This window comes from Aspergillus fischeri, genomic scaffold (genome assembly GCF_000149645.3).
Source record: "Aspergillus fischeri NRRL 181 1099437636252 genomic scaffold, whole genome shotgun sequence".
Taxonomy (NCBI): Eukaryota; Fungi; Ascomycota; class Eurotiomycetes; order Eurotiales; family Aspergillaceae; genus Aspergillus; species Aspergillus fischeri.
In genome coordinates this window covers 2,366,402-2,390,786 of record NW_001509768.1, presented here as the reverse complement: position 1 = coordinate 2,390,786, position 24,385 = coordinate 2,366,402, and the positions used below count along the sequence as shown (strand labels likewise).

At 49.9% G+C, this 24,385-nt stretch overlaps 9 protein-coding genes across 9 annotated transcripts, besides 2 other annotated features; 2 read left to right on the top strand and 7 right to left on the bottom strand.

Moving 5' to 3' along the window:
• Nucleotides 1–80: 80 nt before the first annotated feature.
• On the bottom strand, nt 81–1,558 carry NFIA_070090 (putative glycosyl hydrolase, family 18; the record flags this gene model as incomplete). The annotated part of the gene is made up of 4 exons (XM_001263734.1): nt 81–390; nt 453–1,059; nt 1,126–1,412; nt 1,482–1,558. 4 exons carry the CDS (start codon nt 1,556–1,558, stop codon nt 81–83), a joined length of 1,281 nt encoding a protein of 426 aa, XP_001263735.1.
• Nucleotides 1,559–2,489: 931 nt separating this feature from the next.
• Nucleotides 2,490–4,093, bottom strand: pigc (phosphatidylinositol N-acetylglucosaminyltransferase; the record flags this gene model as incomplete). Its single annotated transcript, XM_001263733.1, has 2 exons — nt 2,490–3,667; nt 3,745–4,093. 2 exons carry the CDS (start codon nt 4,091–4,093, stop codon nt 2,490–2,492), a joined length of 1,527 nt encoding a protein of 508 aa, XP_001263734.1.
• Nucleotides 4,094–4,549: 456 nt separating this feature from the next.
• NFIA_070070 (uncharacterized protein) lies at nt 4,550–5,810 on the bottom strand (the record flags this gene model as incomplete). The annotated part of the gene is made up of 2 exons (XM_001263732.1): nt 4,550–5,720; nt 5,800–5,810. The coding sequence occupies 2 exons, from the start codon at nt 5,808–5,810 to the stop codon at nt 4,550–4,552; spliced, it is 1,182 nt and encodes a 393-aa protein (XP_001263733.1).
• Nucleotides 5,746–5,777: a microsatellite.
• A 1,466-nt stretch (nt 5,811–7,276) lies between the features above and the next one.
• Nucleotides 7,277–8,912, bottom strand: NFIA_070060 (pantothenate kinase; the record flags this gene model as incomplete). The annotated part of the gene is made up of 4 exons (XM_001263731.1): nt 7,277–7,589; nt 7,650–8,154; nt 8,222–8,504; nt 8,643–8,912. 4 exons carry the CDS (start codon nt 8,910–8,912, stop codon nt 7,277–7,279), a joined length of 1,371 nt encoding a protein of 456 aa, XP_001263732.1.
• Nucleotides 8,913–10,840: 1,928 nt separating this feature from the next.
• Nucleotides 10,841–13,023, top strand: NFIA_070050 (DEAD/DEAH box helicase; the record flags this gene model as incomplete). Its single annotated transcript, XM_001263730.1, has 9 exons — nt 10,841–11,166; nt 11,220–11,277; nt 11,333–11,468; nt 11,530–11,890; nt 11,940–12,019; nt 12,072–12,223; nt 12,277–12,470; nt 12,523–12,671; nt 12,725–13,023. 9 exons carry the CDS (start codon nt 10,841–10,843, stop codon nt 13,021–13,023), a joined length of 1,755 nt encoding a protein of 584 aa, XP_001263731.1.
• Nucleotides 13,024–13,778: 755 nt separating this feature from the next.
• Nucleotides 13,779–15,224, top strand: NFIA_070040 (polysaccharide deacetylase family protein; the record flags this gene model as incomplete). The annotated part of the gene is made up of 3 exons (XM_001263729.1): nt 13,779–14,707; nt 14,756–14,841; nt 14,893–15,224. The coding sequence occupies 3 exons, from the start codon at nt 13,779–13,781 to the stop codon at nt 15,222–15,224; spliced, it is 1,347 nt and encodes a 448-aa protein (XP_001263730.1).
• A 364-nt stretch (nt 15,225–15,588) lies between these two features.
• Nucleotides 15,589–16,989, bottom strand: NFIA_070030 (glycosyltransferase family 31 protein; the record flags this gene model as incomplete). The annotated part of the gene is made up of 2 exons (XM_001263728.1): nt 15,589–15,906; nt 15,973–16,989. The coding sequence occupies 2 exons, from the start codon at nt 16,987–16,989 to the stop codon at nt 15,589–15,591; spliced, it is 1,335 nt and encodes a 444-aa protein (XP_001263729.1).
• Nucleotides 16,990–17,791: 802 nt separating this feature from the next.
• On the bottom strand, nt 17,792–19,024 carry NFIA_070020 (phosphopantothenate--cysteine ligase CAB2; the record flags this gene model as incomplete). The annotated part of the gene is made up of 1 exon (XM_001263727.1): nt 17,792–19,024. The coding sequence occupies one exon, from the start codon at nt 19,022–19,024 to the stop codon at nt 17,792–17,794; it is 1,233 nt and encodes a 410-aa protein (XP_001263728.1).
• An 811-nt stretch (nt 19,025–19,835) lies between these two features.
• NFIA_070010 (multidomain presynaptic cytomatrix related protein) lies at nt 19,836–21,001 on the bottom strand (the record flags this gene model as incomplete). Its single annotated transcript, XM_001263726.1, has 4 exons — nt 19,836–19,951; nt 20,013–20,708; nt 20,782–20,838; nt 20,893–21,001. 4 exons carry the CDS (start codon nt 20,999–21,001, stop codon nt 19,836–19,838), a joined length of 978 nt encoding a protein of 325 aa, XP_001263727.1.
• Nucleotides 21,002–22,069: 1,068 nt separating this feature from the next.
• Nucleotides 22,070–23,593: a mobile genetic element.
• Nucleotides 23,594–24,385: the final 792 nt, after the last annotated feature.

The window sequence follows — 24,385 nt, the reverse complement described above, 5'->3', positions numbered from 1 at the left end:
AAGCGCATTTAAATTGTAATGGTATTAACCCTGAAACATGGCTATACTGCTGCCACAAAGTATGAAGTGCCGAGTACCGACTACTGCCTAAGGCCGTTCTGCATCGCCTTCAGATGCTCCCAGTTCAGAGTATCCTCACCCAGACTCCAAGCCATGACACCGCCCAGCTTCTCGGCATCCACGATATCCTTGAACTTGCGGTCGATTATCGCAGGAGTATCCCAGGTCCAGAAGAGATTGGCCGTGCTGTCCCAGTAGTACTGTCCGCCTGCCTCCTCATCCGTCTTGCCGTCCTTGAGCGCGCGGCGCCAGGAATCAGTAACGGAAATGCCCTTGCACTCGCCATAGTCGGAGAGACAGCCTGCCTGGCAGAAGTCATCGCCGGTGCCGCTGTTCGGATTAGCCAAGCCCAGACGCGTCTTAGTAGAGTTGAGTTAGGGGGGAAAACATACCAGTTTCCATACTGACTGCAGCACGATCCAGACGGACACTTGGTCCCCTTGCCATAGCCACAGGTTCCATCCGTGCTGGTCCTCAGGTTATCCGGGGGAGCAGCCATGGTGCTCTTCTCGAAGGTCAGGGTGCCAGATTTGCCCGGGTCCGATCCGTCAGGGTTCTCCAGCGGAACGACGACACATCCGATCGGCTGCTCGGCGCAGTCGCTGTTCGGATCAGTCGTGAACCATTTGGCATAGTACGCGAATCCCAGGTTCATCTTGGCCGGGTCGAGGCCGATCTCCTCGTACGCCTTGATGGTATCCAGAGAGCCGGCCACGCCGGTGTGGTGGTTCGTCACGTTGTCACGGCGGTTCATCAAGTCATACGACATGACGTTGACCATGTCGACGGCCGACCAGATCTTGGGTCCTTGTTCCTTTGTGAAGGCAATCATGTCGCCGCGTTTACCTGGGACTGCAACAGACAGGATCTTGTCCTTGCCAATGGCGTCGCGGATGGCCTGCAGGAAGAGCGGGTACGTCTCAATCTCGCCGGTTTTCTGGGAGTTGGGGACCTTCTTGTAGTCGTCGCCGTTGCCGCCGGGGTATTCCCAGTCGATATCTACCATCAGCTAGTGTGAGCACTGCATGTTTATGTGAGTGTTTCATACCGCAACTTCGAACTTACCAACACCGTCGAAGCCCAGATTGTTTATCATCGCTGCAACGTTCTTCGCATACTTGGTTCGAGAGGCTTCATCTTTGGCTCCCTCGGAGAAGCCAGCGGTATCGCCCCATCCACCAATGGCGATCATAACCTTGGTGTCGGGGGCGAAGCGCTTACGCATATTCTCGACAGTGTCAAAGGGAGTGAACGAAGAGTCGCTGTTGAACTGCTTAGATGGAGCGAAAGCCATGATGGCGTGTGTAACGCCCTGGGTCTGGTCGCTACCTGGGAGATCAACAGTGTGGTACCTGAATCGTCAGCTCATCGCGTCAATCTGTTCCTGCGTTGGGTGCAGGAAGTCTAGGTAGGCTTCTTACTGATCGATGTACATGGCGAATCTCAAGCCCATTGCCGCTTGGACAGCCACCAGGCTGAACACAAGGGATTTGAGCATCTTTGCGTTGATCGAATTGAGATGAAAAGTACTTGATGAAAAGAGTGTCGAAAAGGAAGAATGAACGACAAGAAGAAGCCCACCGAATAGACTGAAGGATGGACAAATCAACCTGAAACGAACCAGACAAGACCGACGGCTCTGAGGTGCCCAACCTTGGCAAAATCCCTCAGAGGGGAATATCAAAGAAAAGAAAATGATGCACAACTTGTGAGAGCTAGTTATATCCTGAAGCTAATATACAAGCAGCCCCTTCATGGTGGCTTTGACGGCTTCGCCCCATCAGCAACAACACAGAGCAACAACATAATAAACATTCCCGGCCCCAGCATGATACAGTGGAGAAGCTAGAATGTCTCCTAGGCATCCGGCCCCAATGCAAGTTATTCAAATATGCTTTCCCATTAGAAATATCTGATGTCAGATGCAAGAAGGTGAGGCACCATGAGACAGCACATGATGATGAGACATCCAGCCCCAAGGCAATGATAGGAATCATCTTCCAGACCCTTTGAAGCAAGAATGCTGCTGACATCGAATCCGGATTTTGTTGTTTCCACTGCTATCCAGATGGATTTCTTCTCAAAACAGTAGCCTCCGCCTCTGGCATGCTTGACAGCCAAACATTCCTGGGGTTGCGGTATTCGACGCGCAAGACGGAGGAACAGTGCGCCGAGCATGAAACTACGAGTCATTATAAATCATTGTCGAGTCGCTGTACTTCTGAAGAACTGGCTTGTGCAGCCTGTCACGAGATTATGGTCCTTACAGAGTATTAGGTACTGAATATAAACATCAAGTAGAACGCCAAAGGGTATCGTATTCGGGGCCAGAACACCACGATAAGCTCAAATGAGAATATCACAGAATAAATTGCATCATAGACACGGGCTCAAGGCCAGTTCCCAAATTCACGCAGTCTCGCATTGAGCTAATCCCATTGTCGCCGGATAATCGGCCGCGCTGGGTCCCATGGCCCTGTCACCACGTTCTTGTACTTCTGAAGACTGATGAGCCACCAGCTACATCCCCCCATGGCAAAAGCAGTCATGATACTCCCTAAGAACGACCCGACCACCGCGGCGGTCCATCCTCCGCGCAGGGTCATTCCGACCGCACCTCCAGCCACAATGACCAGCGCCAGCGTGAGGAGGACATGTCCAGTCCAGGAGGTGTGCCGTAGCTGCCGGCGGAAGATGGGGAACAGTCCAAAGACTTCAATCGAGAACAACATCAGACTGAAGACATGGGTTGTAGACGGCAGACGAGACGCCAGGACAGTCGATGCCATCACAGCCGCATTAGTGGACAGCGAAGCCGGGAATTTGGTGGCGCCCGCGCCTTCCCCGCTTCCGTAATCAAAGGAGAATATGTTCATGATCAACAGCCAGCAACTCATTGCCCAAATGGAGTCGCTGGCGGTAGACTTGGTAAGCGATTTCAGGATAGGGCTAAGTCCAAGCAGCGAAAAGTAGATCAGGAACGCTGACTTGACAGTCGAAAGTCGCTGGCGGTTCCTTGACGAGAGTAACAAAGTCTCGTCGGTCTCCTGGGAGCCATGATGCAAATGCATATTGCTGAGGCCACCATTGGCCTGGTGACTAGGCGAGCCAGGATCACACGGGCCATAAGCCTCACCACTGAGTCCTGTGCTACGTCGCCGCAGCAATCCGCAAGGTTCACCGCTGGAAATGGTCAGTCCCAGACCATGAACCTCGTTCTGACCATCCTTCGGGCCAACCGGTCGCGACGCAGCCCCCGACGACGGATTGACCGAGCTCGCTGCAGAGCTCGAACTGGAACCATCGTCTCCGTCCGCGATGCGCTCCGCATTCTGAGCCTGTTTGGCATGATGCTCTCTCCAAACCCAAGAGTCCCACAGAATCCACCCCATGGCTGTTCCAACACTGCCCCAGCAGACAACAGAAACAGGGCTCACTCTCTCCTGGACAATCCCAACAAAACAGCACACGAAAATCGCCACCGAGCACACATGCTGAACAATCACTGTCGAGTCAGCCACTAGAGGCCAGAAGTCGTAGGGCCGCACGCGCGGGTTGCGCTGGAGATGGTCGAGAAAGGTTTCGGTGTCGGTGTAGTTGTCCGGATCTGTGGCCATGCCCGTCAGCTTCTTCAGCCTTCTGGCAATCGGATATTACACCCATAAAATTTCTGTCAACGCTTACATGACTGCTTCACCCAGAGTAACTTCTTCCATGCCCCTTTTCGTCTCCTCCGTCTGCTCGGCCCCCTCACTTTGCGCTCTTTTCGACTGTCCGCGCCCGGATACGCGGGCTGCGGTCGCAAAGCAGCAGCGTTGCCGTTTAGCGCTCGGAGTGAGTCATCGTAGTTTGCATTCGCCGTCCGACCTCTTAGATGAGCAGATGAGAAATAGGCGTCTTCTGGAGCGAGCCGTGTTGGGTCTGGGAGCGCGCGGAGCTCCGGTGGAGGCTTCAAGCTGCTTGTCCGGTTGGGGTGAGTCTCAACTGGGACGGGCGGAGGGATAGGGGGAGGTGAGCCGGGTGGAGGAGGCATCGAGCAGACGCTGAATTCATGCTTGGAGCATGGTTAGTAGCAGTTTCTTTGAAGGAAAGCTCGCTTGGTCTTCAGGGATGGAAACGAGGCCAAACTGACCGGAGACGCGCAAGCCCACGTGGTTAATTAGTCATTCTGGCATCAACTGCAACCTAGTCCCAGCCTCAGGCCAGGACATCTCCAGTAGAGACGAATACATTTTCCACAAGTGCAGATATTCAAATTATCCCACTAGAACTATTGATATGATTCCTTCAATGATTTCAGCCTGATGTATATTCTGCGTTATGAATCCATGAAATAGTATTATGTACTTTGAAGCAACTGGCTAAAGAATACTTTGAAGAAAAACTGATTGATATGGTTTCTCGATGAGCCCATTCCTTTATCGTTGAGAAACCCGGATATCCCATGACCTTATGCAATAGGAAACAAATGAGTTCTAAGGCGGCCTCCTCAAGGTTCCAAAACATGGTTCACTTCAATGGTAACTGTTCCATCTTCTGTGCTCTTGCTGTCCTTGGCGTGTTGAATGAGAAGCTCAAATTCGCCCTCGCTGCCGAAAAGAAAATGTTGTGCACGCTCAGACGATATCTGGCACGAAAGTATCTTGACATCGACGTTTCTGTCGAATAGTCGGAAAAATGCCCGTGCCTTTTCGAAGAGATCTTTCCCAGTCTTGCATTCGTTTAGGGGAAAGGCGCGAATAGCGCCCGATCTGTAGGAGACAAGCTTGAAAGTCACCTTGGCCGTGTTTGTTGCTTTGGCCGGGTTGGTCGCCTTGCGTGTCCTTGCTAGAGAATTAGATGTTTGTTGTTGGAGCCTGCGCCTCTTTGCCATTGGTGAAGAGACGTTTTCCTCTTCCTCCTCTTCGGACGATGATGAAGCGTCGGAGGATTCCTCAGCCGACGAGTCCGTTTCATCAGATGACTCTGAAGCATCCCCAGAGTTCGGATTGCTGGTCGCGACCTCGCGCTTGGGGCGGCTCACCCTCTTCCTCTTTTCCGGCTCCTTTTCTCGCTCCCGCTCTTGTGCCCTGTTTCGTACGCGCGGCTGAGATGGAGCCGCCGCTACTGACAGTGGCTTCTCCTTGATACCCTCACCCTCTCGGTCCAGATCGGGGATTGGGACCTTCCAGATATCCTGAGTGTAAGTGATCTCCTCCAGTTTCGGAGCGAAACAACGAATGGCACAGCATTTGGCCTCGAATCCTTTGGCCACACCCTGCCACGCGATCAGGAAACTTCCGTACTTCGTCCCGTGCGGCCAACGGCTTCTGACCAGCTTCTCCGGGAAGTCAGGCGAATGCAGCACAAGGACGTAGTATGGGCAGGGAGAGACAATCTCGAATTTTGAAAGTTCCAACTCCTTGCCCTCCCGGTCAAAGACCTTCCACTTGTACGTTCCTCTGTTGTTTGCATATGCGCAGTGCGGGGGCTGACGTCCATTCTCCTTGTGCCATTCCTCGAGGATATCAACGAGGTGGTCGGGCATCGGTCGCTTTGGACCGAATTCCGGTAGAGGCTTGATCATAATTGTCCGACGCGTGGCCTGCTCATCCGCATCCAAGGCGGATAGTGAAGGTTTCCGCTCGTCCTCGGAGTGAACATTTATTGCTTCCGTAGAGCTAGAATAGCAAGTACAGATATTAACGCGTCTGGTCTTACGCGTTGGCCTTACGCGTATACATGCAATGTGATACGTACTGGTCCCCCATGTTTACGGTGAAGCTCAAAGGGCTTTGTCGACTAGAGATTTTGGACGAAAATACCGCGCCGCCGGATTGAGAAGAGAGACGACAAGGTATATGAGAGAGAGAAGAGTGTACAAGAAAAATGGATGTACTTGACGAAAAGGAGAAAGAGTTGCCGGGTTCCGGCATAGAACAAACAGACTTAGGTGACTTGCTTCTACTTCAGGTAGTTGCTCCAACTGAAAGCAAAAGAGGCCCCATCCCCACAAGGTGGCGTGTGAGTGATTGGCCCAGCTTAGTCCTGCGTAACCTTTTTCTTTATGGAGCTAGGTAGGTCTGTGCCTGACAATTACCCCTAGATACGGATACAGTTTAGCTTACCGTCTTGAAGATCAGTGGGGGTTCAAGCCTTGATATCTCATCAAAGTTGATTAAATTGATACAGATAGACCAGTTGGTCCAGTTGGCTTGATTAGTGGTTAGTTTGGCTAAGTCTGGTGCTAACGCCGAGGGATTCGGCAAGCTACATACCTAGTACGCACTACATACCAGAGTATGTAGCCTAAAAATAATACCCAGTCTGCTGAAAACTGAAATTGAGTGTTTCGATTCTGAACAAGAGTTTTGCTGTTGTTGAAGAAGACTCTTGTTTGATGTTTATACAGTCATCCATTATCTGCCCTTTTAAAAATAAGCATCTGCATTAAGGTGATTATGTTCATGCACAACCATTTGAAATCCACTAAGGTAGTTACTACTCATGGCTGACTGTACAGGTTACAGTAGTTAACTAAGTTCAGCCCATCTCTTAGTAAGACAAGGATTTTACCCTAGGAGCTGCAAGGGGCTTCGGTAGAAGACTGATCAGGAAGAGAAGTGAGATCAATCACAATATCATGCCACACCTTTTCAATATTGCTGCTCAAGTACACACGAAAGAGGTCATGGCCACCTTGGCGCTCGAACATTCATGAAGCAAGAGTCATTATAAATTAAAATCTGGTAATATCAGCCTCAGAAGACACTAGGTTCCCTCTATGTCATCAAGCAGGTATGCTAAAAGTCTATTTCAAAATCAAGCAGCCCAAATAAGGATAGCAAAGGCAGTAGGTGAGCAGGATAGGTATAACTGTAGTGATAGTGGAAGCAATGTCTAGGATAGCCAAACTGTATGGATGCAGGTAGGTGACGAGCAGGTGAGAGATCCGGATGGTCTCACTTCAACATAATCTCAATGAGCCCGGCGGAAAAGGAATACAAGTGAAAAGAAAAATGTGAGAACACTAAGTGACGCTGAACAAACGCTCACAGATGATGGCCAATGAGTATTTCAAAGGGTTGGACTTCAGTTAACAGGACAGTTTGAACGAGCAGGGTCGATCGTGAAGGGCTTGCAATGTATGAGCAACTTAGGCGGGAACACGACAATGGACGGGTATCAAAAATGAAATGAGACAAGCGGATGGGCGTGCTGAGATGGGTCTCTCGAGCTACGTCGAGCTCAAACCTTCATCTTTCTTGGGAACGGCTTCCTTCGCCGCCTGGATCGCGGAGTTTGCGTCATGAATACTATTTCTGCGCCCCCAGTTCTCTGGTTGCCTCCTGAGAAATGCGCCAACAGCGCCGAGGTAGCCTTCATGGCGCAGGAAGTAGCCTTGTTTCTCACCCTTGGACCAGAATCGGATGGCATACGACAATGTATTCATCGTCTGGTGATGCCCCCGAATAAACGAGCCTCCAAAGTATATGTGCTTGACCTGGTGCTTCTCGGATTGTAAGTAGGCAATCTGCCCAATGTTGTTACTGAATGCTGTTAGCGCCGACTGCTCATTGGTGGGTCATTGATGAGAAACAGGAACGTACCTGATAGCATACAGCAAGCTTCGGCTCATGTCCTCATGACGAAACTTGACTTCACCATTTTGTTGCTCAGGGCCGCCATTACAGAGACCTTCCCCATCCTCCGCATGTCGCTCGGCAGCATTTTGTAAACGAAGGACCTTGCCAAATGTACTAGCGATGGCAGTGCTCTTAAGTCCGATCTTGCTATAGTCCATGCCATAGATATCGCCAACTAACATGTCCACCCCACTGTTGTCGCCCCGGTCCGCCATGGCCAGCATGTCGTCAAAGTTCCGAGTACCGGTCAGCAACGACATTAGGCCCCAGAATGTGCCACCGCCAAGGTGAGTACCACCGACACGCTCAAATTGCTTTGGGCCGGATACTTTGATCATTGATACTCCCGAACCAATGTTGACTAATAGGTACGGGTAAACATCCGGTCGGGCCTCGGCAAACTGCATCGGCTCGGCTTCGCTGTATGTAAACACTTCATTGGGAATCTCGGTAATGAAGAAGTCAAGACCTGGGGCAGGAATTGGTTGAGTATTCGCTTCTGACATGCGAAGATTGAGATAATCCAGTAGACTGACCTGTTATGAGGCATTCCATTTCGTCTTCCCGTATGATGTTCACGTTCAGCGTCTCTTTCAGCTTATCGTAGTACTTGTAGGCGCCTCCTCCTGTAGCAACGACACACAGCTCATCTCTAGAGGGGCCATTGAGCCTCTCATGTTCCTCTTTCAATTGCCGGATGAAGTCAATGCACAAGTCGATCCGGTGAGTCTCGAAATTGATGAAATTCAGGCGACCGCCGTTGTCAGAAGAGTCCAATTCTCTGGTAAAATATACGAGCTTCGCGAGCGAGCCTCCAATCTATATATTTTGCAAAAGTAGAAAGGTCAGATGATTTGCCTTTTCATTTAGATCTATGCGCGTGCTCGACTAATTTTTTGTTCGAGATTGCGGGGTGATGATTCTGCGGGGAACCGCGGAAAAAAAAGAGGCACTCACATCGACAGCGACATGGCTCACGAGGCCAGTATGATGAGGTAGACGAATATCCTGGCTCTCGTAGTGAACGCCGTCCGTCGATGACGCGGGACTTTTCGAACGAGGCTCTTCGTCGACAATGAAAGCACCTTTGACGTTGATCTTGACAGCTCCAGGGTTGGTGATAGCTCGTTCAAGCCGGCCGGTTCGCTCTGTGAATGAATTGGTCACACGCCTAGGTGCGACCGCATCCGGGCCGACCGAATTGGATTTTGGGGAGGACATGGACATGGTGAAGTCTCAACAACTGTAAGAAAGGGGAGTGATTACAAGCTCAGTGTCCTTATCCGCAGAAGCTTAAAGAACACTGGTGAGCCATTTCGGAGTAAAGGGACGCCGTGATAACCACTACAGCGTATATCTCCTTCTGCCCGCTTTAGGTGGTTGAGGAGTGGAACCAAAGCGTTAGTAGGGTAGTACTCGATGGGGCGGAGCCGCGGAGCATCCCAATCCTTACTTCGGTGGGTGTAACTGCCACCGAGCTCCATATGGGTATTGTCGGAGAGTTGGTGAAATGTAAACGACATTTTCGTCCGATCATACGGAGTAGATGTTAAGGATGTTGTCATCTCCTTCCGCTACTAGTTCAATGACCTCTATCGCTGATTGGTCCTGTTCCGAAGGCCTGAGGCATCAAACCGTCTACCTACATTCCTGGCTTCTTGGATTGCACATGGGAACTACCACCCCCAATCTAACTCGGGATACCTCAGTCGATCATAAGCAGCGTGGAAATTGTTCTCAGATTCGATGAGAATTTGATCTGCTTAACGTACTTACTAGAGATACTGTTTCTAGTCGGTCCAATTCTGTTGAAGCAACTGATGGCAGCATCATGTAACTATATATATTCTTCCCGGATATATCAGACGGAGCAGAGATCATAGTCCGTTCAACTTACCGGGAGCGTTCATACAGATTCCTTGTCTGTTATATCCAGGCCCAAGATAAGCCAAAGAATATGCGCAGAGAGGATATTTGGAGCAGCAGAACGACGGAGAGTAACGCCAATTGCTCTCCTCCCAGGACTGAACACCGCATTTGGTTTGCTTCCCCGTTTGCTGGAATACTAGCAGACGCAGACCAGTCATAAGATAAGCTCTACGCCTACGAGGAATTCAGGCTGGGTTCTCCTGGAGTCTACCGTATTGGACTACAGATCGAATTACTGTTGAGAAAAGCCAAAGACATGCCAACCCGCATGTAAACGAAACAGAAGGCTACATGCATATCAGATGCAGGTTGATAACATTTGGCAAGACCATCAGTCTTCTGGTTTGATCATCTATTCTCCTCTATCCTTCTGCTGCCCTGCTTCCATGTATCATACCGGTTGTCAGTGTAGGGGAAAAGACTTTTGGAAGCATCAACCAGCTATAGTGACCATGAGGAGCCATAATGAGCCTTCTATTCCTCTATTTCCCTATATGAACAGTATTCCAGGATCACATACAGCGAGTTGGGTTCCCACTCTTTGAGTGATGCAGAGCTCACTGCGTTAATTATATTCCTAACTGACGCATTGCCTTCTATAACTTCCTTTGCCTCCTCCAGCTGCTCCAGATCTTACGCTCTAGTAGTAGCTCTCTCTTCTTTCAGCCTGCAATGCAGACAATCGCATTCAAACAGACACAGAGCAACTGACAGAAGAAAGACCCGCATCACCAGGACGCGTCAGGTTGGGTGACGGGTCCGCTTAGTCGGCGACTCTGCTCTCTACTATGTAGCTTGTGTTTGTTTTGATTTCTTCCATTTCCCATCCTTCTTTGAGAGAAATTTGATCTCCTTCTTTCCTCCTCATCTATCCTATGTGAACAAGCTCATACAGTGCTCTACTCTCTTCGTGTGAATCGTCATAGTCTCCTGATCATCTTCTACCAGTGTAGTAAGTGGTTTCTGCTAGGTGAGATTCATCCTTTGCTTTGTTGCGCTCACCTGTTCTCTCTCTTCATATCTCTCTTATCATGACCCTGTATCATCATTTCCTACTCAGCGTGCATTGCTTCTCTTTCCCTGTGGCCAAGTCCTCTTATCATATCTCGAGCAAGCTTTGAGTCATTGGCCTCCTTGGTTGTGTTTTATAGAGATTTTCTGACACCTTTACGCGTTATAGGCTTTCATACGCCTTCTGAGTTCTAAGTATCAATCCCCTTGTCAGAATGGATAGCTTCGATGTCACGGACATCAGCAATGCGCTCAAAGAAGTGACCGACGAAAAGACAAACAAAAACGTTGAAGCTTCCAATCTTGCTCGCGAGAAGGGATGGGTTCCACCGGAGCAGTACGACTACGCCAAGTACAACACTGGTCCTGCTGAGAAGCCGGAAGAGGTCACTGAACAAAGTGAAATCCCGGAGTGGGCTGCCAAAGCTGCTAAGTATGAATGGAACGATGAGTTCGGTGATGTCGGTCCTCCCAACAAAGAACTCGAGGATATGTTGTTCCGTAACGAGTTCATCAATCGTGCTGGCCTCAAAATTGGCAAGTAAGGGAATATCCTTCTTAATCAATGAGGAGTTTCCAGCTGACCCTGCGAAGCCTACAGAAGATCGATGTTATCGCTGAAAGTAGAGAGCGTCCTAACCCAGTCAAGAACGTAAGTTGTTGCCATCCCTATGCTATGTCCGTACTCATTATTCGACGACTCCAAGTTTGACGACGCTGGTCTCCATCCTATCATGCGCGAGAACATTCGTCTGTGCAACTATGAGGTCCCAACGCCTATCCAGGCCTACGCCATTCCTGCTGTTCTTACCGGTCATGATTTGATTGCCATTGCCCAGACGGGTGAGTATGAGAGCTGATACCCCTCGTCTAACACAATTGAATAACAAAATCAACGAGTTAGGCTCTGGCAAAACGGCTGCTTTTCTGATTCCTGTGCTTTCCCAGCTTATGGGCAAGGCAAAAAAGCTAGCAGCCCCCCGTCCTAACTTGGCCAACGGCTTTGATCCTTCGGTCGATGCTGTTCGTGCCGAGCCACTGGTGCTTATCGTTGCGCCAACCAGAGAACTATCCACTCAGATTTTCGACGAGGCTCGTCGTCTATGCTATCGCTCTATGTTGCGCCCCTGTGTCGTTTATGGTGGCGCTCCCGTGCGTGAGCAGCGTGAGGAGCTCCAGAAGGGCTGTGACATTCTCATCGGTACTCCTGGCAGACTGCTGGACTTTATGGACAAGCCTCATGTCCTTTCCCTTCGCCGGGTCAAGTAAGTAATATCCTCTTAACCATAGTTTCAAACTAATCAGTTTTGTAAGGTATACCATCATCGATGAAGCCGATGAGCTTCTTCTCTCCGACTGGGAATCCGACTTTACCAAAATCATGTCTGGCGGAGGTGTGAAATCACTGTTTGTCCCTTTCTGTAATGTTATGCTGACTGCCAGAAGACGTGAACGAGGATGCAGACCATCGTTACATGATGTTCTCTGCAACCTTCAACCGCGAATGTCGTCGTTTGGCCCGCAAATTCCTTGCGGAAGACCATGTTCGTATCCGCATTGGTCGTCCTGGCAGCACCCACATAAACGTCGATCAGACCGTAAGCAAATTGAAGGCCCAAAGCGAGACGGAAGCATTACTGAAAATGTATAGATCATCTATGCCGAGGATCATCTTAAAAAGCAATGCCTCTACGACCTTCTGCTGGCAATGCCGCCATCGCGGACCTTGATTTTTGTCAACACGAAGACCCAGGCCGATTTCCTGGACGACTTTTTATACAACATGGGCCTTCCGAGCACCTCTATCCATTCCGATCGGACTCAGCGCGAACGTGAGGATGCTCTGTGAGTTCACTTCTCTCCATGGAAGCGAAGCTAGTGCTAATCCGCCCAACAGGCGTTCCTTCCGTAGTGCTAGATGCCCGATCATGGTGGCCACTGGCGTCTCGGCTCGTGGACTTGATATCAAGAACGTTATGCACGTCGTCAATTTTGATTTGCCGAGTGCCACCCATGGTGGCATCACCGAGTATATTCATCGTATTGGTGAGCATATCAGTTACGTACACTGTCTTGGGCTGTCAGCTAACGGTCCACAGGACGTACTGCACGCATTGGCAACGAAGGCCTTGCAACCTCCTTCTACAATGACAGAAACTCCGATATTGCCCCCGACCTCGTGAAGATCTTGATTGAAACCGGCCAGAAAGTCCCCGATTTCCTTGAGTCCTATAAGCCTGCCGATGAGGTGGTGAAGTTCGACGACGATACAGATGATGAGGCTGCCGATGGGGACGACAACGAAAACACCAACAACGATGATGCTGGAACTGGCTGGGGTGGCATTCCCATGGAATCCTCCAACGACGATGCCCCTGTCTCTACCGGCTGGGAGTGATTTGACCAAGAGGTCCACCCTTTCTTGGCCCTTTCCGTCTCTCGATGGAGCTGTCGCGCGGTTGATCTTGCGCTTGATGGGTGACGGAGACTGGGTAGGAGTCTCTCTGGCCGGATCACTGTTCGTTGACGCTTTAACCAGGCAAGGGAATGGCTGACGCCGCTCGATCTCATACCTTTAGCGCGGAGCAGGGTTCTCTGTACTGTAAGCTACATTACTCTTGCTTTCCCTAGTATGTCGTCTATTACTGGCAGGCTGTCTTTTTGGACCTCGGCCGTGCCTCGGAAGTCCAGTGAAGATCATTGATGGATTATCTTCCAACCCTGACCTCTGGGGGTACGATGATAAATCTGTCTAGATTTTCGCAGGATCTTCGAGGAGTCTAGGGACCGTCAAAGGATGGCTAGCTAGTATCTTGTTCGGACAGACATATTTGATGAATAATGACTTGACTTACTTTGCTATTTGTGGTTCAGTATGTGTAGATCCGCTTCAAGTATCCTATATGGTTTCTCCACTGAGGAAGGGAGCGCGGCTCCCTTTCTGGGGCGTAAGGTAGTTGGCTCTTTCCATTCTCGTAGATGCAGACCAACAAGACGCAGACATTGCGATTCCTGTTGATCTCCTCTCCCCATCCTCCACAGTCCTAGGATATCGTACTTCTTATCCCAAGCGCCTGTTCGGACTCAGGAACTTCGAGCATCATTATCCTTTGAGAAGCGCTCAGTACATTTAATCCCAGAACATCATCTTCAATGGCCGCGATGGATCTGCAGGGCCATCTCAAATGGACCGGGCTGATAAGCATATTCTCCCTAATCAGTCTGGTTATTGCCAGCCCATCGATCACATCCGCACAGAACACAAATGTTCCTCCATGCCAGCAGCATGCCGAACTGCAGTCGAACGACAACACCCGCCACACCACGAAAGTGTCTCTGCTTAACGGACTAGACCACCAACCACCGCTCGTTATAGATACTTTCAGCGACGCATGGCGGAACAATCTCGGATTCTGGCACGGTGCGGGAGAAGGTCTACCCATTGAGTATGGCGACGATTACGTGCGATTCTTTCCGACGGATCCCGACCACAACTATCACACTCAGCTAGCGGCAGCGGAATGCTTCAGTTTCCTCCCCTACAGCGACCAGTACCTTCATATTGTGTTTTCGGGAACAAACAAGTTCAGCATCTCGCTCAACCAGAACAATGAGGACTGTGACCCTTATCGGAAGCCATACCCCGAGACGTGGGATTCAGTGGAGGCGGCCAGGTATACCAGTGGCAATGAGATATACGTGCCTCTTTCACATTTCCACATTGATCAATCCAGAGTCTTGTCGGTATCCTTCAATGGATTCTACTCAAAGGAAAGCTTGACATTATACAAGGTAGAAATTGTGCCGGAGCTTCCAATGGGTCTTCGAGTGCCAAACAGGCTAGCCAACGGTAGGATGGTTCTTAGATGCACAAGGCCCAATTCCTTTGCCTTCGGCATAGACGATGGGCAACCACGCTTCGCCCAAGAGGTCATGGATATCCTGGAGAAGGAGAACATTCTGGTGACTTTCTTCGTTGTCGGATCAGGACTCCGAGATGAGGAGACCAATTTCACACAAGTGTACCGGGAAATGCTAAGGAGAGGCCATCAAATTGCTCTCCACTCGAATAAACATCGAAAGTGAGCTCCCTTGCAAAACCTGTTTACCAGCGCTGACAACGGTGGAAGGATGGAAGGTTTGGAAGCCATCGAAGACATCGACGACGAAATCATCAGGAATATCCGAGCGTTCGGGAGTTTCCTGGGAGTTGAGTGTAGGTGACCCTGTACGAAGCTTTGGTCTAATATGTCAACTAAGCCTTCAGCAGCTCGCTACTTCCGACCACCATTTGGAACCATTGGCTCCAGAACCCGACAACGGCTTGCAGTGTATACCTCCGATCCTCAGATTGTCAACTGGAGTGTGGACATTGAGGACTGGCTCTGGGGTGATACCGAAACTCCGGAGAGACAGCTGGAGGCGTTCTATCGAGATGTGAGGCGCGGGGGCAACCTGGCTGTGATGCATTACCTTAAGCCGAGCACGGTCAAGTATTTCCCACAGATTATTCGCTTTGTCAAGGCAATGAACTTGACCATTATGCGGATCGACCAGTGCCTTGAGGACCCTAGCAGTCCACCACTGCTGGTCGGTTGAACGCGGGATCCAGCCCTTAGTGGTCTGCTGCGCGTAATGATTTGGGTAAGGCATGCGGGCACACGTCATGTTATCGGACACAAACCGACTTTGAAATAGAGATTGCATACAGGTGTGAATGAGGAAATGAAACGAAGAATCGATTCAATCAACAGTATGCCTGTTAATGGAAATAGTATAGTATAACCTGTTGAACCCAATGCTTCACCACCAGAGACGCCTGCCCAATGTATAATCTGACGCTGTGCAAGATAGCAAAGATAATAGCAAGCACGAGAAGCTAGAGAAATACAAACTCTAGTGATACAGGGATATTCAAGATGATAGGCTCAGCCTTTACCATCTCATCGCCATGCTGTCGACGTCATAGACCGAAATCCGGCTTCGGACATGAAGGCGCCGACTCCATCATCCTCTCGATCCGCTTCATAACCCAGCCCGATCGCACGGCGGTGTTCTCCACGCCAAGCCTAGGCGTCTTGCCGGTGAAACAGGAGCCCGCGCGAAGTGCGAATTGGACACAGGTGGAATCATTGAGACAGATAGACTGGCATTCTTGGAACGTGTTGACGGAGACGTGTTCCTCGCCGGAGAGATTATCCCAACCGTCCCGGACGTTGGAGAGTTCGGGGTAAATGAGCTCTTTGAAGACGTCTGAGTGTAGAAGGAGGCGTTTGTGGGACTAGGAAAGCCGTTAATCATTTGTTCATCTGTATTGAGCATTGCAAGGCCCGAGGAGTGATCTTACCTTCCATCGTCGCTGCTCGAATTCCCACAGGTTTCGGATGTCCTGTGAGGAGAGGTGATGGAACGCGACGGCGGGGAAGCACCAAGGCTGGCGGTAGAAGCCCGCTGTGAATGGGTCGAGCTCGCCGATGTTCGAGTTTTGCAGAATAGGCCAGGAATACGTTAGTGGGACGCCGGCATCCAGCAGGACCTTTCCGAGGACGCAGTCGCCGGCCCAGTGCTCGTCGGTGAACATGTCGAGCTCGACGCTGCGGGCGGCGTACTCGTCCGCCGCGAGCTGCAGGGCAGGTCGGGAGATGATGAAGCCGGACCCGCCGTGCGCGAAGATGACGTCCGCGATCTGGGTCTCGGTGCCGATGTAGAGCGGCTTCTGGGGGTCGTAGTTCGACAGCCATTCCAGCAGCGTGGGCCAGGCGAAGTAGGTGTCGGCCTCCATGAAGACGTACCACTTTGCGTCGTTCTTGTAGCGTAGTGTCTCCTGAACCATGGGGAGGAATTTCCACTTGTCCAGTTTCCAGCCTGGGTTGTTCGGTTTCCCAATGGCTGAGTTGGCCTCGTCGGCGAAATCCTGCGTTCCCAGACCCTTTCTGCCGAGCTTCTGCAACCGGTTGTAGAGGTCGAAGTCGGGAACTGTGCGTTTCACCTCGGGGTCCATGTTGCGGAAGGCATCGTGTATGCGCACGCCCGCGATTTCTTCCTCGAAGTCGGAGAAGATCACGTAGTTGGGGATGCAGCGCAGGGTCGTCTCGAAGTGCACCGGGACTTTGTCAAGCGCTTCGGTCACGCCGGTCTTCATGATAACCAGAACATCTTCGATGCCGGGAAGGAGAGGACAGTCGGAATGGGTGTCCGGCTTCTGTTTTGGTTGTTGTTGCTGCTGTAAGTTGCTGCGGACGGTCGACAACGGTCGCGGGAGGTTCGGTCTGATCGAAATGAAGTGGTATATAAGGAACAGTCCGAGCACCGCAGAGATCAGAGTGATGCGACGACGGTAGCGGAGCGGGATGAGCATTCTCATGAGTGCAGCCGAAGCTGGGAGGGTTGGAGGAGGATAAGTTGTAGCTTCGTGCGGAGGAGATTCAGCTGAGACGGGGTGAAGGGCGAAACGAAGAGCGCTAGTAAGGACGAGCGCTCAACTTGACAAAGACACTGCTGATCATCATCGGTCTTGCCTTTAGTCTTTCCTCATATCTTCCTTAGTCTGAGTGGTCAATATTGTCGGATCCGTCGCAGGAGTTTAGAAAGGAGGCGGAAGGAAGAAAAGGGACGAGGCGGAACTGGTGACGGAAGCAGCAGCTTCAGACGGTACCTAGGTTGAGAAGATGAAAAACAACGTAGTAGCGAGGACGATCAGCCCACTGACGGTAAGAGGATCTAAGCAACCGTCAATGACGCGTATGTGTTGCGTTTCCTCCAGCTGAAACCCCTGGGAAAACCGTGGGGTCAGCGTTAGTTGCTTTTAAGACGCCTTATTATCTGCCACGCTGTGAAACTGTCACAAGGCTTGACTTAGGCACAGCCAGTCATTTATCTCTCTTCTTCATTATATCCCACATGCAATCCTGTTGTGATCCCTTATTATAAATGTACCGTGAAACGTCGCCCGGGCAGGCTGTGGAATGTTAAAAGCAAAGCAACCAGAGCAAATTGTATGGGACGATGGGGCAGATCGTCAACGCCAAGCACTTGACAAAGGACGACCAGACGACATAGTAAGGAGTAATTGTATCAGATTATGAAGTCAACATTGACATTAACATTTGATCGGGAGGATATCTATGGACTATAAATTGTTTTTGTTGTGGTAACATCTTCAGGTATCATGGCTGTTGCTTTGCCTGCTGTTTGGCGATCATGTTTGAGTGCAGCTGCACCAACTCAGGGATGATCAGACTCTCAATCTCCACTCCATCCGCAGTGTTAACACTTGCTGGTTTCTGGTCGTTGTCCTCTTGGGCTTCCCCACCGGGACGGTTCACCGATTCGCTCGCTTTCCTTGCCTCTGCCAGGCCTACCTGATCTTCCGCACCAGAGATGCTCTTGCTACGTCTCGACTTGGGAACCCGAATCCAGCGCTCGTAGGGGGGATCTGGCGTCACAAAGACGACCTCCCATTTGCGTGTGGAGAGAAGGTTGCCAATAACCAGATGGTGTGAGTACCGCTTCAGCGCCGTCTGCGCCTTGTAGACAAGCAGATTGGGATCGGTTTCCAGCTTGAAGGAGACAACCATACTTCCATCAGGCGCCCAGCCGTCCACCAGTCTATGCAGGAACTTGGGCACCGGGTCCAGACCAATCACGAGTTTCTTGCTGTTTCCTGCCTGGGTTTCCAGCCCACCTGTGTATATTTCCGACCCCGCGACAGAATTTGAATTGTCCAGGTGTGCGGGAAGCTCCGAAGACTGGATCTTGTGCTCTGCCATCCGCTCTCGAGGAATGAAGAAGTCGCTGACGGCCGCGGCTAGGTAGAATAATGCGTTGGATCCCAGTGGTCTCATCAACTTGGCCAACATTCGTAACTCGAACAAGTACTCTGAGATCGTGGTAAATGGCAGAAGCAATAATAAGTTGTTTTGTTTGGCATAGCGGTACTTCCGCAAAACGTCGCGCATCTGGTCCTGATATTCACTGCGCACCACTATAGGACCGTAGCCTGGATTGGCAGATGCTGACGAGCTTGATGGGGGCGCCTCATCCATAAAGTCCAAGAAGCAGTTCGTCGAGTGGCTATAATGCCGTGAATACGGTAGCAGACTGAATTGCCGGTGAAGGAAAATCACCGCGTAGCCTTCTTGGAGAAAATACTCGGCGGAAGTTGCACCTCTGGTTCCAGCCGAGAAGTTGTCTATAAATCGCACGGTCTGGTTCTCAAGGGGCACAGTTGTGCCTCCGGACGTAACCAGGACCAGCCGCCTGTTCGCTTCGGTGTGATATTCGATGAAAGCTCTGGCGAGGGCTTCATGTTTTGGGAGGTTCTTCGGAGGTGGGTAGTTGTTGAAATAAACAGACTCTTGCTCTGCAGGCGTCATTTCCTCTGTTGTTGCTGCCGCCATTGTCGATGGGCTTCTCTGCGAAACTGCTCCAATTCTCTCAATGGCTATTGATCGCACGGCACTCTATAGCTAAGAAATCAATCCCGTCTAAGCAGTGCAAAGCAGATTAATTTAACTTCAAATTAAGACCCCTAAAACCTCGAGTACGATTCCGGGCTGATGTTGACTGAGAGCGCTCAACTCGGTACGATGACTCGCAAAGAACGAATACGGTTGGGCGGAATTAATAAAAAGGAATCAGAAACAGCCCGAAGTTCTCGAAGGTGCCTGTTATCGGCGCTGCATGGATGGGACTCTGTTCCTCAACCACCAGAGAAATCAGTTAGCTTGAGCGGGTGACCCCAACAGGATACCCCTCCATTAATCCGACATCAAGTGATCAGTAATGTACCTGGTAGACTTCCAATCCTGTCGCCGAAACTTGTTATGTGCCGACTTTTGAATCCCTATGACCCGAGATTCAGAGAACTGTAGGTCAGAAATATGACCTGTTAATTTGCCGGTACTGCAGAACACGGAGATAGTTGTCGGCTTCTCAGCTGCTTGCGCCGAGGCTGATGATGAGGGCTTCGGTTTCTCTTGTTACCGCCTTTGAAGCACTCCGACTGACGTCAGCTGGTTGCGCATTCACGTGATAGCTCTCAAAAGAATTCACGCAATGAAGGTAGGGAGCGTTTGTAGAAGTATTTTAATTCATGATAGGTATCGAGTCAGCATCTAGCGCACATCATGCGGAGCTGGATACAAGCTCATTCAACTAGTATTTCAACCTTGCCCGACAGCATACAATGTCTGACCTAGAGCACTCCGTCTACAGATAGCGGCTTCGTAGCGCTTGACTGATAGTACTCATGCGGCTTGCCATTCCTCCGTGTTGCATGTTACTCATTAGGGCCTCTTCAAGTGCCGACTGTGTGACGCTGGCATCTGCTCAGGTAATAGTTAGGAGCGAACACCCAAAATTGTAATGGAATCCGATCGAGCTTACCGTCCAGATCACTGAAACTACTTCCCATGCTAGGTGTATCGCTAGCGTCCTTACCGGAAGCAATCGACCTCCTAGGGCTTGATCGAGCTGGTTCGGCCGTCCTTTGGGGCCCGAAAGCTCCACCTGATTGACGTAAGACCCGACGACTGTCTCCTTGACGTAAAGGAACATTCGGCCCGGAGCTAACAGAGCTTGTTGACGACTCTGCTGTGATTGGCTTTCTTGTAATGCTCTCTTGTTCCGACAAGCGCCTCCGCTGGGCCGCGGCATGCTCTGCTTCCAAACGAAGTGTGGCGTTCAGATCTTGTCGGGAGGGCTCACGTCGAGCCTCTTCCGCCTCACGAGCCAAAGGCAGGAAGGCGGGAGATTCATCTTCGTCTTCTTCGTCATCTCTCAGACCGGGCCGATGAGTCGAGAGTTTGCCAAAGCGCTTAAACCGTGGTCCTGTCCTGCTGAGCATAACATCGCCATCGGAATCCGACTCCGACTCCGAACTTGAGAGGTCTTCTTCCTCAAGCGTAGGAGATTTCTGCAGCAAAGCCTGCACAGCCTGCTCCCTTCGGTTTATCGAAGGGCGTCGTCCATATCCCTCCCATTTAGTGTCTTTTGTGTCAACTGGTGGCGTTTCGTTTCGAGACGTTTCTTTTTGACTCTTTAGTTGGTTAATGGTGGTTGTAGAGCTCGTCCGGCGCGGACCTGGCGCTGCGTTCGTCAGATGGGCATCAATAATCGGACTTTACTGACGACGAGCAGTACGGACAAAACTTACTCCGCTGCGGCAAGGTATCCTTTGGCTGTGAGACAAGACGAGAGGGTGCACGTTGACCTTGAGCTGATCTTAACCGTACTGTTCCTAGTAATGAGTTGCCAAAGAACGTACCTGCAGCGGAAATGCCTTTGGGCTGTTGGCCTCCTAGAGCTGCGCTCCCGGTCATGGAACCAGGAGCTGGAGATGGGGAGGTAGAGTGGGTGGTGCCCACTCTGCGCATTTGGGCGCGGACTTGCGATAGCTGCCGGTCATAAAGCCATGCTGCCTGCTGGAGGAGGAACTGAAGTGTGACATCGAAACTATCTGCTCTGGAAGCGGCCAGTTTGTTAGCACGTTGATTATAGATGTTTGCGTTTTATGGAAGATGTACAGTGCTTTCCCTGTAAGAGAATTAGTATGATAATGTTTTTGATTATATTGATAGATTTGTCTCACAGTCTATGTCATCCCCTTTGGCTGGACGTGAGAGCATATCCCAGAGTGCCTGGTCCTTGGCAGCGTCCCATTCCACCTGTCGGAGTCAGTAGATAGTCAGAGAGTAAGCTTGATCAGGGTCGGCACTTGCAGGAGGAGGGTCCACAAAGTCCCCTCTAGGGAATGGAAGACGGATGAAGACAGTGAATCTAGTATCTCCGGCTTGATGATGAAAGGCCATTCTTCTGGGAGTCCGATGTATGCGATAAATACAAGGAGTAAATGACAATGATTCGCTATTAGTTCATGTACTATTCAGCATTCGCCGTATTAAGCGGCGATAAGCAGGTTAATTCCTTCTTTTCAAACAAGAATTTAAACGCGATAAGATAGTGTTGAATATCTAGGATGCCTTGATATACGGAGTACCTTAGATGGCGATGGAACAGAAGAGATGACGGCAGTCTTGCCATTCCCGCGCAATCAGGTGCGTTGCGATAGAGGCTTGGGGCGTGCTTCGAAAGTCTTTGGTAGCGGGGAAGGCCAGTCTTGGCTGTGGACATACGGAGTAATACTAATTCCACCGCGTCCGGTGACATGCGCACATGAGCCAACATTCATCTCAGTGACATCGTGACCTCAGCATGGGCCTCAGGCAACTAACGTAATCCACGGCCGAGTGACGAATACGACCGAGTGACGAGTTTTCGTCGCACCCATACTGTTTCTGAAGCTTTCCAACAGCAAAATATAATTAAATTAGATTATATAGTAATTAATTAAAAAGCTATTTATTAGGACAAGTTCTTATTATATGTCCAATGGACCAACAGCCACTACAGCGCGGTGGAGCTCGCTGGCGAGGGGCAGGTGCAGACTCATTAACCTGCTCATTCCGTGGTATATCAAGCTGCTGAACGCAATTTTGACCTTCCTGTACAGATAAAAGGATATCATCACCTAGATTAGCACGCCTTCTTGCCTTCTTTCTGATCTTCCGCTCATTTTCAGCCCGTAGAACCTTAATTTCTTGTTGCAGAAGAAGGTTCATATTCATCGCCATTTGAGCTGCCTTTTCAAGATGTTGAATATGTGATACTAGGCTGCTAGAAAGCTTCCTTTTCTGAAGACTTCTCTGCAGGCTACGGACCTTGTGATCTAGCTGCCGAGGATTCTGAGGTGTTTAGAGAGCAGAAGAGATTGAGCCTTCAACAAGAAGTAGTGGTGTTGGTGTATGAAGTTAAAAAGCAATCTTTTCAAGCACTTAGTCCTGATTAAATGGTTTAAGATCAGCACCTGCAAAGCCACTACATATATTCTTTTAATTAAAGACTTTTTCACGCGCAGGCGGATATAGGTGCAGAAAGTCTTCTTTGTTAATATGGTTATTTCCCGCAACCATCATTCCTTCAACTAACTTCCCATATGCGCGTTTTAGCAGGCCAAAAACGCCAACATCCAGTGGCTGTAGAAGGTGGGAAGTATAAGGTGGCATGCAAAGGCAAATGATTGCATTTTCCTTGCAGAAAGCATCAAATTCTGCAGTCTGGTGGCTAGAATGGCTATAGAATAAGCAATCTCTTTACACCAGTTGAACTCTGCCATAAGTATGGCTCAAACACCTCTTAAGCCAGCGAAGGCCTATTATATCAGTTATCTAGCCATTGTCACTCTTTATAATTAACTAGGTTTGAGGAACTACTGGTTCTTGATACTAGGTAGCCTGTTGCTCCTTCCCCTTCAAGATAACTACTGGTGGTATAGAAACCCCCTTTGAGCTCACACATTCAATGATTGTAACCCATTCACAATTCCCTTGAATAACTGTATGGGGTCTCTCACTGTGATCCACTGCAGTAATAACCTTGGATGTTATATAGAGTCCTATTGCAAAGCTAGTTTCATCAAAGTTCCAGATATTGTCTTTATGGATGCCATGTTCCTGAATAGCTCCATGTACAGTTTCAAACTACTGTTTTATAACTTTTGGATCCTCCTGCTTTGCATGCTGGTATGTAATTCTCTGATTATATCTTGCACGTAATTCAGGACAGCATTTAACAAAGGAATAGGCCCAGTTGACTCCAAGCACTGCGGTAGAATCTTGGGAGCATTCATGAAGTAAAATCTGCGCCATTCCACGCAGAAACTCTGGCTAAATTGAAAAGCCTTGCTTATCTGCATCTAGTACTCTCTTCATAAGGACCTCCTCTTCAATAGCTATTAATTTATGGCTATTAGTGCATGTTTCTACGTGTGGTTTTGTTCCTTTAAGCTGACAGCGAAGGGTAGCCTTAGATACGCCAAATACTTCAGCAGCTTTCAATTTTGATTTAATTTGTTGCGTTTTATAGGCAGAGATAGCCATTTGCATGTGGTTTTCTTGGGATAAGGGCATTTTGTATGAGCATAATGAAAATCTAACACGTTGTTGAATGTTGGTTTGAGTATTTTGATGGGTGCGACGAAAACTCGTCACTCGGTCGTATTCGTCACTCGGCCGTGGATTACGTTACGTGAGCGATATCTCCCTATTATTATACACATTGGTAGCGGGCAGTACTCTGCCTTTGTCTCATGCAGCCTGGGGTAGGCTAAGGCCTAATTTGGAAATTGTTGCGATTTTTGACAGACGACCATGGCTCCACTTTGCACCAACATTCCTGATACTTGGGCCATTTCGATGGGGGAATTTCCTGTATCCGCTGGGCTGGAGCGTGGACCATGAGGCATGGCAACGGTTTCTTATGGAAGCCGGTATAAACCGATCATCTACCTTCCGATGCGCTGTCTCAACTGAAAACTGATGGTGGTCTAGGGGGTTCAACACACGCTAGAAGGGTGACAGGCTCTCTCTGAATATGCTCTTAGGAAGGAAGCCTGAGCTACTTCAATCTAACGCACCTTTGGCCAAGGATTGATTATTGGGCTATTACTTAAATGGTTAGTAGGAACTCTCCCGCATACATCCCAAGTTCACAACCTTAGCGACTTTCATATCTAGCGTGGCTTCTTGGGTTAATAACAATAACCTACAAACATCCTAGGTTATTGATACCTAGATGGGGAGTAAGGAGCAGGGCAAAATATATGACCGCCGGCCGCCAGCGCGTACACTCGTCAGGGGGGAGCATCTTGAGCGATTCTTAAGAGCTACGCGCTCATATGTCACTGGACTCTCCTATTCAAC